The sequence below is a fragment of the Panulirus ornatus genome, chromosome 5 (assembly GCF_036320965.1).
Source record: "Panulirus ornatus isolate Po-2019 chromosome 5, ASM3632096v1, whole genome shotgun sequence".
NCBI classification, from domain to species: domain Eukaryota; kingdom Metazoa; phylum Arthropoda; class Malacostraca; order Decapoda; family Palinuridae; genus Panulirus; species Panulirus ornatus.
The window spans coordinates 18,144,120-18,160,052 of NC_092228.1; the positions used below are offsets into that span (position 1 = coordinate 18,144,120).

Here is a 15,933-nt window from a genome sequence, read left to right on the forward strand (position 1 = left end):
AAAAAAAAAAAAAGTTCCTTGACATATTCTCACATTTTATCCTCTCTGTCTGTATACATTTAGCACTATAGTTACTATGTCTGTCAATCATATCATGGACGGAGATACTGTACTCGATTTTGTGACCTCATGTCTAATTCATCTGCAAATCCAGTTCTCTTTCTCAATTCACAATAATTACTTTCCCAACATACAAAATCAAAATTGAAATCTGACTAAATCATTGTTGTTTCTGGCCTATCACTGTCTCTTAAGTATTTCTTCAATTTCTAATAGAATCATGCTGAATTCCATTTCAGTTTTGGGTGGTCTTTATGTTGCTAAATTATGTGTTCTTATGGTTAGTACACTTACTCATAATTGGTTACATTTCTCATGAGATAGTTTATCAAATTTGTTTCATACATATAATGTTAACCTAGTTCTCTTACTTTTCCTTCTAAATCTGCTTTATTGCTTATTTCTACATTCAACCATGTTTCAGTAATATCAATAAGGATTATGTTAGAATCTCTCATACACTCATTTATAAATTCAGTTTTGATTACGGTATTTTCAGTAATTAGGCTTTGTACATACATGTAAAATATTTTTCCATGGGTTATTCTCATTTGTATCACATATTTCCTCATCAGAAATAATTTGTTTGTTAATGGTAGTGTTCATCATTACATATTGCTTTATATTTGTTAGTGCATTATATTTCTTGCAAACTCAATCAGCACCACTGCTAAAATAATGGTGTGTGTAGTCATTACATTCATCCGTATTTCTCATTGCTCCACTAACTTTAGTTCTATTATCTCTCAATTTTGCCATTCCTTTGTTTCTATCCCTTCGCAGTCTCTAATCTCTATCTTCCCTTGTTTTTCCCTTTGTGACTTCCTTTGTCACATTTTGTTGTCTGTCTTTCTTACATATTTGCATCTGCTAATTTCACTTTCGTTTTTAACTAACTTTCCCACGTTTTTAAAGTTCTTACCTACCTCTGTTAACCGGTGGATGCAAGAATCTGCCTGCAATCACTACCCATCTACAATTTCTATATGAATCAAAGTGCCTACATGCTCTGAAATGCTTAAGACTGTTCCTGCTGCCTCTGTCACTGTAGATCCATAACAGTACAATCTTATACAAAGTTCTGAATGATCATACCAGCATTTATTACCAGAAGTGCACATTCTTTTCTTGTATTGCATACACATGTTCCTTAAATCTGATTTTATGCATCATCACTTATGTCCTAACTGTTTCTTCTTTCCCTACTGCATCTATTTCTCCATTTTGTCCTGACTTATTCTTCTTCCCCTACTGTATCTATTTCTGCATTATCCTGAGTTATTTTCCTATTACTCACTTCATCAGTTCTTCCTATTTTGAAAGTGTTAGGTTGAATTACCTGAAACTCTGTCAAGTTTCTGTGTTGTCTCCTGAATTACTTTCATTTCACTTTTTTCTACCTTGTATATGTGCGTGTATGGTCATTTATGTATATATACGTGTATGTGGGTGGTTGGGATATTCTTCGTCTGTTTCCTTGCGCTACCTTGCTGACGTGGGAAACAGCAGTTAAGTATTATAATAACAATAATAATAATAATAATAATAATAATTTTTTACCTTGTATCTTCTCTTCTTCTTCATCCTCACTATCTGATCTGTTTCATTTATAGTTTTTACGTCATCAGTAAGGTTACTTTTGCATGACTCACATAAGAATACAAGGACAGACCAAACATCACATCTGTCTAATTTCATACAATCATAAATCATGGTATAGCAATTCATACATCTAAGCTGCTCTACTCAGCTTACTGTGTACCATTTGTTACAGTGACCACAGCTATTATTTAGCAGTGCTTCAACTTTGTTTTCACTAGCACTCTACCAAGGTATACTGTTTTCTGTGCTCTTTTCCTCTGGCTACTTGCTTTCCTATCCAGAAATTTTACTGCCTTTTTTAACCAGTGAAGATTTTTATCTTCACTTACTTCAACCATTCTATTCATTGTGCTTTCTAGATTTATTTACATAATCCTAGCCTATAGCACTAAATCGACTTACCAATATTTCTATAATTTTCATCACTACTACATGTCAATAATTTCACTATTTACTCATTTCTGTCTCTCACCGAACATTATACCTAAAGTCTTCAAGGAATGCCTGTTGTTAGCACTCATAATAATTCTATTTGCTTTAACCACCAAGCCTGCCCAACTCTGTTTATTTTTTCAGCTGATGCAAATGGCAGTAGTTCCAGTGAGCCACTTAATTTCACTTACATTTATTTTTTGACTGCTACTAACATACAATGATTTCTTTAACTTTTCTACAACAAATATCACTCTTATCAACTTTTGTGTAATTTAATGTCAGGCCAAATCTTCAATACGTTATACCAATTTCCGTAACTTTAGCAAAACGTTTGATCATCTCTACATTGTATTACATCATTTTTTTGAGATTTCATACACAGTATTTTTGGTGTTACCCAGGCTCTCTTTTCAAAGGTAGAGTCCTGGTGTTAAACAGGACCTCTTTCTAAAGGCTCCTGCAGCCCAAGGCTGTGTTGCTTCCAGTAGGAGAGAAATGCAGACTCCTTTGGAGTGAAAAATTCTTTAATAGACTGATACAGCCTCATAAAAGGTGACCTTTCGTGAAAAGTGCAACCTGGAACAAGTGGACACTGGTAACACCTATATAACATATATGGGTAAACATTCATATAAAAATATAATTTTCACACTTGATTTCCATTTCCCATGCTTGGCAAGGAGACACCAGTAATAAAAGATTAAAGGTCGCATTAGCTCACATCCATTCTTTAGCTGATGTGCATAATGCACCAAAACCACAGCTCCCTATCCATAACCAGGCACCACAGACTTATCTGTGGTTCCTTTAGACTGCTTCACATGCCCTTTCAGTCCAGTGACAGCAAGTTGACCCCTGTACATCACATCTTTCTAATTCACTTTATCCTGTTCATGTCTCTTACCGTCCTGCAAGTTCAGGCCCTGATCACACAAAATCCACCCTTCCATCTCTAATTTAGTGTTCCCCTTCTTGTTCTTTCAACATCTGACACATACATACTTTGTGAAAACCTCCTCCTTTATTATGTAAATATGTTCAAACAATTTTGCACACAATCTATAACTTTCTCAACCACACTCTCTTTATTACCCTTTTATTACTTACTTGAGTAAACCATTTCATACCAGATATCAACCTAAACATTTCATTTCAAACACATTCACCCTCTTCTGCACATCCTCATATATAACCCATGCTCGCATCCATATAAACTGTTGGAACTAGTATACCTTCAAATGTAACCAATATTGCCCCTACGCATGCTCTTCAATACTTCCAGAACTCTTGCCTCCAAACCTACCCAATGACTCACTTCTACTTCCATGGTTTCATTTGCTGCCATGTCCACTCCCAGATTTCTAAAACACTTCACTTCCTCTAATTTTTCTCCATTCGAACTCATGCTCCAACTCACTTGTGCCACTCCCTTACAAAACCTAATAATCTTGATTTTATTCACATTTACACTCACTCTCCTTTCAGAAGCTCACAAACTGAGTCACCAGCTTCTGCGATTCCTCACTTGAATCTACTACCATTGCTCTGTCATCAGCAAATAACCACCAACTCACTTCTAAAGCCTACTCATCCCCTTCAGATTGCATAATTGCCTCTCTCGAACACTCTTGCATTTATCACCCCAACCAGCCCGTCCACAAAGAAATCAAACAACCATGGTGACATCCCACACCCATGCCACAGACCAAACTTCACTGGGAACCAATTAAACTCCTCTCTTCCTACTTGTACATGTCTTACACCCTTGATAAAAACTTCTCTGCTTCTGAAGCAGGGGGTAGTGATGCTGTTTCCTGTGGGTCGGGATAGCACCAGAAAAGAATATGTACATGTGTATACGTTGATATATAATATACATATGTATATATATCCCTGGGGATAGGGGAGAAAGATCACTTCACACACATTCCTCACATGTTGTAGAAGGCGATTAAAGGGGACAGGAGGAGCTGGAAACCCTCCCCTCCTTGCATTTTAACTTTCTAAAAGGGGAAACAGAAGAAGAGACATGGGGAGAGCTCATCCTCCTTGAAGGCTCAGATTGGGGTGTCTAAATGTGTGTGGATGTAACCACGATGAGAAAAAAGGAGAGATAGGTAGTATGTTTGAGGAAAGGAACCTAGATGTTTTGGCTCTGAGTGAAACGAAGCTCAAGGGTAAAGGGGAAGAGTGGTTTGGGAAAGTCTTGGGAGTAAAGTCAGGGGTTAGTGAGAGGACAAGAGCAAGTAGCACTACTCCTGAAACAGGAGTGGTGGCAGTATGTAGGAGAGTGTAAGAAAGTAAACTCTAGATTGATATGGCTAAAACTGAAAGTTGATGGAGAGAGATGGGTGATTATTGGTGCATATGCACCTGGGCATGAGAAGAAAGATCATGTGAGGCAAGTGTTTTAGTGTTATAGTGATGGGTGATTTGAATGCAAAGGTGAGTAATGTGGCAGTTGAGGGAATAATTGGTGTACATGGGGTGTTCAGTGTTGTAAATGGAAATGGTGAAGAGCTTGTAGATTTATGTGCTGAAAAAGGACTGGTGATTGGGAATACCCAGTTTAAAAAGATATATATACATAAGTATACGTATGTAAGTAGGAGAGATGGCCAGAGAGCGTTATTGGATTACATGTTAATTGATAGGCGCGCGAAAGAGAGACTTTTGGATGTTAATGTGCTGAGAGGTGCAACTGGAGGGATGTCTGATCATTATCTTGTGGAGGAGAAGGCGAAGATTTGTAGAGGTTTTCAGAAAAGAAGAGAGAATGTTGGGGTGAAGAGAGTGGTGAGAGTAAGTGAGCTTGGGAAGGAGACTTGTGTGAGGAAGTACCAGGAGGGACTGAGTACAAAATGGAAAAAGGTGAGAACAAAGGACGTAAGGGGAGTGGGGGAGGAATGGGATGTATTTAGGGAAGCAGTGATGGCTTGCGCAAAAGATGCTTGTGGCATGAGAAGCGTGGAAGGTGGGCAGATTAGAAAGGGTAGTGAGTGGTAGGATGAAGAAGCAAGATTATTAGTGAAAGAGAAGAGAGGCATTTGGACGATTTTTGCAGGGAAATAATGCAAATAACTGGGAGATGTATAAAAGAAAGAGGCAGGAGGTCAAGAGAAAGGTGCAAGAGGTGAAAAAGAAGGCAAATGAGAGTTGGGGTGAGAGAGTATCATTAAATTTTAGGGAGAATAAAAAGATGTTTTGGAAGGAGGTAAATAAAGTGCGCAAGACAAGGGAACAAATGGGAACTTCAGTGAAGGGGGCTAATGGGGAGGTGATAACAAGTAGTGGTGATGTGAGAAGGAGCGAGTATTTGAAGGTTTGTTGAATGTGTTTGATGATAGAGTGGCAGATATAGGGTGTTTTGGTCAAGGTGGTGTGCAAAAAGTGAGAAGGTTAGGGAGAATGATTTGGTAAGCAGAGAAGAGGTAGTAAAAGCTTTGCGGAAGATGAAAGACGGCAAGGCAGCGGGTTTGGATGGTACTGCAGTGAAATTCATTAAAAAAAGGGGGTGACTGTATTGTTGACTGGTAAGGTTATTTAATGTATTACTCATGGTGAGGTGCCTGAGGATTGGCAGAATGCTTGCATAGTGCCATTGTAACAACAAAGGCAAAGGTGATAAAAGTGAGTGCTCAAATTACAAAGGTATAAGTTTGTTGAATATTCCTGGGAAATTATATTGGAAGGTATTGATTGAGAGGGTGAAGGCAGGTACAGAGCATCAGATTGGTGAAGAGCAGTGTGGTTTCAGAAGTGGTAGAGGATGTGTGGATCAGGTGTTAGCTTTGAAGAATGTATGTGAGAAATACTTAGAAAAGCAAATGGATTTGTATGTAGCATTTATGGATCTGGAGAAGGCATATGATAGAGTTGATAGAGATGCTCTGTGGAAAGTATTAAGAATATACGGTTTGGGAAGCAAGTTGTTAGAAGCAGTGAAAAGTTTTTATTGAGGATGTAAGGCATGTGCACGAGTAGGAAGAGAGGAAAGTAATTGGTTCTCAGTGAATGTTGGTTTGCAGCAGGGGTGTGTGATGTCTCCATGGTTGTTTAATTTGTTTATGGATGGGGTTGTTAGGGAGGTGAATGCAAGAGTTTTGGAAAGAGGGACAAGTATGCAGTCTGTTGTGGATTGCGAGAGCTTGGGAAGTGAGTCAGCTGTTGTTCGCTGATGATACAGCACTGATGGCTGATTCGGATGAGAAACTGCAGAAGCTGGTGACTTAGTTTGGCAAAGTGTGTGAAAGAAGAAAGTTAAGAGTAAATGTGAATAAGAGCAAGGTTATTAGGTACAGTAGGGATGAGGGGCAAGTCAACTGGGAGGTAAGTTCTAATGGAGAAAAGAATGGCCTAACCCACCCACATACACATGTATATACATACACATCCACACACAGCACATATACATACCTATACATCTCAATGTATACATATATATACACACACATACCATACATATATGCACATGTACATAATTCATAGTCTGCCCTTATTCATTCCCATCGCCACCCCACCACACGAAATGACAACGCCCTCCCCCGCATGTGCACAAGGTAGCACTATGAAAAGACAACAAAGCCACATTCGTTAACACTCAGTCTCTAGCTGTCATGTATAATTCACTGAAACCACAGCTCTCTTTCCATATCCAGGCCCCACAGAACTTTCCAGTTTACCCCAGACGCTTCACAAGCCCTGGTTCAATCCATTGACAGCACGTCAACCCCAGTATACCACATCGTTCCAATTCACTCTATTCCTTGCACACCTTTCACCCTCCTGCATGTTCAGGCCCCGATCGCTCAAAATCTTTTTCACTCCATCTTTCCACCTCCAATTTGGTCTCCCACTTCTCCTCGTTCCCTCCACCTCTGACACATACAAACTCTCTGTCAATTTCTCCTCACTCATTCTCTCCATGTCACCAAACAATTTCAAAACACCCTCTTCTGCTCTCTCAATCACACAAATTATTTCAAAACACCCTCTTCTGCTCTCTCAATCACACTCTTTTTATAATCACACATCTCTCTTACCCTTTCATTACTTGCTCGATCAAACCACCTCACACCACATATTGTCCTCAAACATCTCATTTCCAGCACATCCACCCTCCTCTGGACAACTCTATCCATAGCCCACACCTTGCAACCATATAACATTGTTGGAACCATTATTCCTTCAAACATACCCATTTTTGCTTTCCAAGGTAACGTTCTCGACTTCCACACATTTTTCAATGCTCGCAGAACTTTCGCCCTCTCCCCCACCCTATGATTCACTTCCGCTTCCATGGTTCCATCCACTACCAAATCTACTCCCAGACATCTAAAACACTTTACTTCCTCCAGTTTTTCTCCATTAAAACTTACCTCCCAGCTGACTTGCCCCTCACCCCTACTGTACCTAATAATCTTGCTCTTATTCACATTTACTCTTAGCTTTCTTCTTTCACGCACTTTACCAAACTCAGTCACCAGCTTCTGCAGTTTCTCATCCGAATCAGCCATCAGCACTGTATCATCAGCGAACAACAGCTGACTCACTTCCCAAGCTCTCTCATCCACAACAGACAGCATACTTGTCCCTCTTTCCAAAACTCTTGCATTCACCTCCCTAACAACCCCATCCATAAACAAATTAAACAACCATGGAGACATCATGCACCCCTGCTGCAAACCAACATTCACTGAGAACCAATCACTTTCCTATCTTCCTACTCGTGCACATGCCTTACATCCTCGATAAAAACTTTTCACTGCTTCTAACAACTTGCCTCCCACACCGTATATTCTTAATATCCTCCACAGAGCATCTCTATCATATGCCTTCTCCAGATCTATAAATGCTACATACAAATCCATTTGCTTTTCTAAGTATTTCTCACATACATTCTTCAAAGCAAACACCCGATCTACACATCCTCTACCACTTCTGAAACCACACTGCTCTTCCCCAATCTGATGCTCTGGACATGCCTTCAACCTCTCAATGAATACCCTCCCATATAATTTCCCAGGAATACTCAACAAACTTATACCTCTGTAGTTTGAGCACTCACTTTTATCCCCTTTGCCTTTGTACAATAGCACCATGCAAGCATTCTGCCTATCCTCAGGCACCTCACCATGAGTCTTTTTCTTTCTTTCATACTATTCGCCATTTCCCACGTTAGCGAGGTAGCGTTAACAACAGAGGACTGGGCCTTTGAGGGAATAGCCTCACCTGGCCCCCTTCTCTGTTCCTTCTTTTGAGGGGGAAAAAAAAAAGAAAGGGGAGGATTTCCAGTCCCCCGCTCCCTCCCCTTTTAGTTGCCTTCAACGACATGCAGGGAATACGTGGGAAGCATTCTTTCTCCCCTATCCCATGAGTCATACATACATTAAATAACCTTACCAATCTGTCAACAATACAGTCACCCCCTTTTTTAATAAATTCTAATGCAATACCATCCAAACCCACTGCCTTGCCGGCTTTCATCACACAGCCCTGCTTCACACCTACACGTATCCCAAAACTTTCACTCAGCTCTCCATCCACTCATACACGTGCATTTGCTTCTCTATAGAAGGCTTTTACACCATCCAACAGTTTTCCCACTACACTATATATATCCTCAACACATCCCATAAAGCATCCCAATCGACTCCATCATACATTTTCTCAAGATCAATAAAAGCTGCATATAACTTCTTACCATTCACTAAATACTTTTCCACGGTCATCTTTACCACAAAAATCTGATCCACACATCCCCAACCTTTCCAAAAAAACCTTGCTCTTCACTTATTCTGCATTAAGAGTCTTCCATCACTCTGTTAATCAATACTCTTGCATACACTTTTCCTCATTCCATCACTCTGTTAATCAATACTCTTGCATACACTTTTCCTCATATACTAAATATACTTATTCACCTATAATTGCTAAATACATCCATAGCACCTTTCCCTTTGAATAAAGGAACAATAACAGCTGTCACTCAATCCTCAGGTACAACCTTCTGTTCCCATGCTAAATTACATATAAGATGCATCCACTCTTTCTCCTCCATACCTTAGCATTTCAGCCATAATCCCATCCACTCCAGGAGCCTTTCCTACCTGAGCCTCATTATTGCCTTTTTTACCTCTCTATTTGCTATAAGCCCCCACTCTTGTGTTCTCTTCCTTTCATCCTCCATAACCATGCATGTAACAACTGCTGCCTCCCTTCTCCCACATTCATCAGTTCTTTAAAGTACTATTTCCATCTTCATTTCACTTCCTCCTTTTGATTCAGCAATTACCCTTCCTTACTTCTCACATCAACAATTCAAACTCTTTCCTTTTTCACCTCCTTCCAGTACAGTTCCTTATTATCCCAAAACTTTTCCCTTAAATTTCTTCCACAATCTTCATCTACTCTTTTCATTGCATTCCTGTATCAGTTTCTTAATATTCCACCTACATATTTTGTATTCTTCTGTGCTGAACTTCCACTGGTACATTCCTATTGATCAATCTACCATATGCCTTTTTCTTCTCTTCCACAGCATTTCTAATCTCTTCTGTACACCATGCATTGCCCTTTTAATACCTGAATCTCACTACCTTGTATCCAACTACCAATTCTACAACCTTTAACAGTATTTCTCAAAACACGCACACACCCTGGGAATATCATGGTTGATGTGCTGTCAATGGACTGAGTCAGAGCATGTGAAACATCTGGGGTAAACCATGGAAAGGTCTGGATGTGGATAGGGAGCAGTGGTTTCGGTGAATTACACATAACAGCTAGAGACTGAGTGCGAACGAATGTGGCCCTTATTTTTTCTTTGTCTGTTTTCCTGGCATTACCTTGCTGAAGCAGGGGGTAGCAATGCTATTTCCTGTGGGGCAGGGTGGTACCAGGAATGGATGAAGGCAAGCAAGTATGAATATGTACATGTATGTATGTATGTCTATGTATGTGTATGTTGATACATAAGTGTATATATATGTATATGTGCACGTATGGGAGATTATGTATATATATATGTGTGTGTATACGAGTGGATGGGCCCTTCTTCATCTGTTTCCTGGCACTACCATGCTGACACAGGAAACGACAATCAAGTATAATGAATATAAAAAAATATATATACGCATATGTGTATATATGTGTAAGAATGGATGGATCTTTCTTCAACTGTGTCCTGGTGCTAATACGGGAAATGGCGATCAAGTATACTGAAGAAATCATATTTGTACACACATCTTACCTGGTGTGACCGGACTGCACCTGCATGAGGTTACACTAACTGAGAAAAGTTGTCTTTGGTGAGGCTGTATCCAAGGGAGTAGTCTCACCAAAGACTTTCTTACTCAAAAGGAGTTTCTATCACCCAGTTACTTGCAGTAGTACAGCCTTGGTCTACGAGAGTCTCATGAAAGACATTCTGGGTAGTGCCAAGACTCTTTCATAGAAACTGGTCCTGGGGTAATTATAAATAAAATACACCTTACCTTCCTGCTCCAGAAGCCCCTTTTGGATAGTACAAATATATGTATGGATCATGTCCCTTAACTTCTGAGAAAATTCTACTCAGACATCACCATATACATAGAGCATGCTACTCTCTGAACTGAAGATATGGCAAGAATAACCATACTAGTGTATACTTTGTAAAGCAAAGGTGCACTGTTTTTCCCTTACAAGATATATTCATTACTTTCACATTTATTGACCTACCTCAATCTCCCATTGTACTAAGGAGTCTGTGTTAGGGTCACCGTGGACACAAAGAAGCAAGAACTTTTCTCGCTGCTCATAATCACAGTTGTTTGCATCTAACACCTGAAACAGAAAGGAGAATACCAAAACGAGAGATTAGTTCTGAAGAAAAACTGTTCTTTACACTAGTTCTAACTTTCCCATGCTACATCAAAATATCACTCAAATCATAAAATAAATTTTCGATGCAAGGAGCAGCTTTGCAACAAATCTAAAATGCACATTCTGAACTCACACTTACATTACAAATACAAAACACTGTCCTGATACAGAAGCTATCTCTCTACTTCCAGACTATTGAAAAACAACAAAACACTGAAACTGGGACTTTCTGCTACAAAGTTACATGCAGAGTAACAAGACCTAATGTCAGGCCATTGAATTACATGACAGTACCTCAACAGAAAAATAAAGAATCCATGCAAATGTAATGATGAAAATGTGATGACAAGCTTCAACACTTTCATCATAAAATATTCCAGTCTGGTACCCATATAATACCCATCTGATGACCTGCTTCTTTCCTTACAAGCATTACTGAAATATATAAAAAATTCTATGGAAAAGTTACTTTCAAAAGAAATGGGTTTCATAATCATAAACTTGTATAATGAAGAGGGCAGGAAGCTGAGATAATCTGGGGAACAGGCTAAATAATAATATAAATAAAAATGTGCTTAATCACAACATGGTATTCAGTATCTCAATGTAAAAAACAAAATAACAGGGGAGGGAAAATCAAAGTAACACTAGTCCAAATCTGGCATGGCATTTACCATGGTCTACAAGCATCCACAGCTCAAGTATTCTGCTGTGGTACTTTGTTTAATGACATGTATGTGCACAAACAGACCCAAGTTTCTTGTGGAGTTGTAATGAACTTTCCTGTTACTCAAGGCATCTGTGTTGTGAGGGCAAGTGAGATTGGGAATCTGAGGAGGGGGGAGGGGGAGGGAAGAAGAAAGAGTGGAAGGCTGTGAGAAGTAGAGTGTTGGGGGAGAGAGGGATGTGTTGGGGAAGGGAAGTGTTTAAAACTGGAGGAGTAGCATGGTACTGGGGAACAGGGAGTGAGGGGCACCGAGGGAGATAGCTGCTAGCATGAAGACAGTGTGTTAAGCAGGACATGCAGCGGGTGGATTACTTGTCGTCGCTATTCATGGTGCTGGGGGTGGTCTACCTTGCGAATCTCGGCCATGATGTCATTGGGGTCACGTGAAGAAGTTGTTTTCATGCTCCACGTAAAGCGTAATGACCGAGGCTTGACCTGCTCATCATTATTTACAGACGGGCTGTTGGAATAAAGACACATTATTAATTCTAAAGCAAAGGAAAAAAGCATTCTAACAAGTGAGAAAGAAGACTATAAACCCAAAAGTACATAATGAATATGTAAGCACAGAAAATAATTTCAACATTTCTTTATACTAGATTTTTGCAAACATAGAGAGTTCATGTGTTTAACAAAATCATTAATCATTACACTTGTATGTCAATCTATCATCACCCCGATTCCCAATTCAATGTGGACATTAGGTATAGCCTCCAAACATCAATTACACATCCTCAAATTTGTGCCCAGTGTCTAAATGCAAAATGGACTTTCACAATTATAAAAGTGATTTTTGCTTCTTCACTTTATACACATGAAAGAGTCATCATTTGAGACCAATGTCTCCATTCTTACAGCCTCCATACATAAAATGCTTCCACTGAATCCAGTCCCTAATCAATCCACAAACATCATCTGATTTATCCCAAAGTCCATTCCTTCACTAAGTCTATCCATCTCTCCTGCAATCTACCTCTCCTCCTCATACCCTGAACTGTAATGCTATAAATCTTGACCAACCGAACATTTGCTATAGAATTTCAATGACCATACCAACCTGAAAAACTTTCATCTATTTCCCTTTCTAAAGACTTCTTCAGACCAAATAACCCTATGTCATCACTCTTCAATCAGTCATCCTAATTCCGATATTACACAAATTATACATCTCTATTACTACTATGTTTCACCCATCATGACCTCCATGCATCTGAATTTCACAACCATACATCAACCTATGGGAAAGTACTACTTAACCCTTTTAGCACTACTATCCTCAATCAAGGAAACCCTAGCTTGGTGATTTGTCGAGTTATATGCTTTCCCTCCACAAAATGAATTCTGTTGGCTGGCTACATATGTCAACCCAAATATAGGATGAGTCATACAGCAACCTGCTTAAAGACTTCAATAATCATCTAGTAACCCTGATGGGCAGATGCATGTTCTTTCTAGGGACTCAGCAGGGTTTTCACTTCTGTGCTGTTCATCCCCTCCCATAGCACCCTCCACCATGCCAATGCTGCCCATACAGAGAACTGGCCAATCCGGTAAACACAGTAATGAGTTTCTCCTAAATCAAGAATGCTCGACTCTTAACCCTCAAAGAATGAAACCTGATAAAGTGTGTCTGTCTCTCTGTCTGTCTCTCTCTCTCTCTCTCTCTCTCTCTCTCTCTCTCTCTCTCTCTCTCTCTCTCTCTCTCTCTCCTCCCTACCCAGGACAAGATTTTGCCAAAATGGCAGGACTTGAGTGAAACATTCATCACACATCTTGCTTGATGTGCAAGACTGTTCTTTTCAGCTACCACCTACATTACATGATTATCGATTCTTGGTTCATCCTGGTCAGATTTCAACCATGTGACAAGTTTTCTTTTAAATGTTTCCATTACTGATCCATGAAAGCTTCTTATTTCTTCTTACAGTAAACTGAATAGACATTTTAGCTTCCTTGTTGGGTTGACGTACATTTTTGTGTGATTTACTTTTGGTATGTTCCATGGAATTCTTAAAGACTTTATATAAAAACTCTGCATTTACCCTATTGAAAGGCTTTCAGGTTTAACATATTTTCTTATCTACACCTTTCCTCCATGCACAAATCATCATATATCTTTCTTCTCTTCTTTCTAAGCTATACAGTTGCAATTCTTTAGCCTTCTGTAGAAGTCCATAGGTTTCACCAATTTTCCTTGTGAAGTGCTTCTGAATTCTAATGTGTATTTCTGTTTTGTTATAAACAGGAAATGGCAATCAAGTATGAATGTGTACATGTGTATATATGTTTATGTCTGTGTATGTATATATATGTATATGTTGATATGAATATGTGCATGTATGGGCATTTATGCATATATATATATATATATATATATTCTATTCTATTATACTTTGTCGCTGTCTCCCGCGTTTGCGAGGTAGCGCAAGGAAACAGACGAAAGAAATGGCCCCCCCCCCCCCCCATACAAATCCTTTTCACTCCATCTTCCCACCTCCAATTTGGTCTCCCTCTTCTCCTCGTTCCCTCCACCTCCGACACATATATCCTCTTGGTCAATCTTTCCTCACTCATTCTCTCCATGTGCCCAAACCATTTCAAAACACCCTCTTCTGCTCTCTCAACCACACTCTTTTTATTTCCACACATCTCTCTTACCCTTACGTTACTTACTCGATCAAACCACCTCACACCACACATTGTCCTCAAACATCTCATTTCCAGCACATCCATCCTCCTGCGCACAACTCTATCCATTGCCCAAGCCTCGCAACCATGTGTGGACAATGTGTGGTGTGAGATGGTTTGATCGAGTAAGTAACGTAAGGGTAAGAGAGATGTGTGGAAATAAAAAGAGCGTGGTTGAGAGAGCAGAAGAGGGTGTTTTGAAATGGTTTGGGCACATGGAGAGAATGAGTGAGGAAAGATTGACCAAGAGGATATATGTGTCGGAGGTGGAGGGAATGAGGAGAAGTGGGAGATCAAATTGGAGGTGGAAAGATGGAGTGAAAAAGATTTTGTGTGATCGTGGCCTGAACATGCAGGAGGGTGAAAGGAGGGCAAGGAATAGAGTGAATTGGATCGATGTGGTATACTGAGGTTGACGTGCTGTCAGTGGATTGAATCAGGGCATGTGAAGCGTCTGGGGTAAACCATGGAAAGCTGTGTAGGTATGTATATTTGTGTGCGTGGACGTATGTATATACATGTGTATGGGGGTGGGTTGGGCCATTTCTTTCGTCTGTTTCCTTGGGCTACCTCGCAAACACGGGAGACAGCGACAAAATATATATATATATATATATATATATATATATATATATATATATATATATATATATATGTGTGTGTGTGTGTGTGTGTGTGTGTGTGTGTGTGTGTGTGTATGAGAGGACGGGCCATTCTTTGTCTGTTTCCTGGGGCTACCTTGTTGATGTGGGAAACAGCGATTAAGTATTATCATTATAATAATAATATTAATAATAATAATAATAATAATAATAATAATAATAATAATAATAATAATAAAAATAATAATAACAACAACAATAATAATAACAATAATAATGGACGTGTATGTATGTACATCGTGTATGGGGGTGGGTTGGGCCATTTCTTTCGTCTGTTTCCTTGCGCTACCTCGCAAACGCGGGAGACAGCAGCAAAAAAAAAAAAAAAAATAATAAAATAAAATAATAACAATAAAAGAAAATAATAATAATCTTTCATACTATTCGCCATTTCCCGCGATAGCAAGGTAGCGTTAAGAACAGCGGACTGGGCCTTTGAGGGAATATCTTCACCTGGCCCCCTTCTCTGTTCCTTCTTTTGGAAAATTAAAAAAAAAAAATGTGAGGGGAGGATTTCCAGCCCCCCACTCCCTTCCCTTTTAGTAGCCTTCTACGACACGCAGGGAATACGTGGGAAGTATTCTTTCTCCCCTATCCCCAGGGATAATACTAATAATATTAACAATAATAATAATAATAATAATAATAATAATAATAATAATTACAGAGGTATAAGTTTGTTGAGTATTCCTGGTAAATTATATGGGAGGGTATTGATTGAGAGGGTGAAGGCATGTACAGAGCATCAGATTGGGGAAGAGCAGTGTGGTTTCAGAAGTGGTAGAGGATGTGTGGATCAGGTGTTTGCTTTGAAGAATGTATGTGAGAAATACTTAGAAAAGCAAATGGATTTGCATGTAGCATTTATGGATCTGGAGAAGGCATATGATAGAG

The 15,933-nt window shown here is 39.3% G+C and overlaps 1 protein-coding gene across 1 annotated transcript in view; it reads right to left on the minus strand.

Moving 5' to 3' along the window:
- The window catches only part of LOC139748610 (MAP/microtubule affinity-regulating kinase 3-like), a 370,334-nt gene that overhangs the window by 19,426 nt on the left and 334,975 nt on the right, over positions 1-15,933 (minus strand). Inside the window, exons 18-19 of the mRNA XM_071661752.1 lie at positions 12,038-12,149; positions 10,819-10,923 (exon numbers count right to left, since the gene is read on the minus strand). Of these exons, the coding sequence (XP_071517853.1) occupies positions 10,819-10,923; positions 12,038-12,149 (217 nt within the window). The remainder of the gene's footprint in view (positions 1-10,818; positions 10,924-12,037; positions 12,150-15,933) is intronic.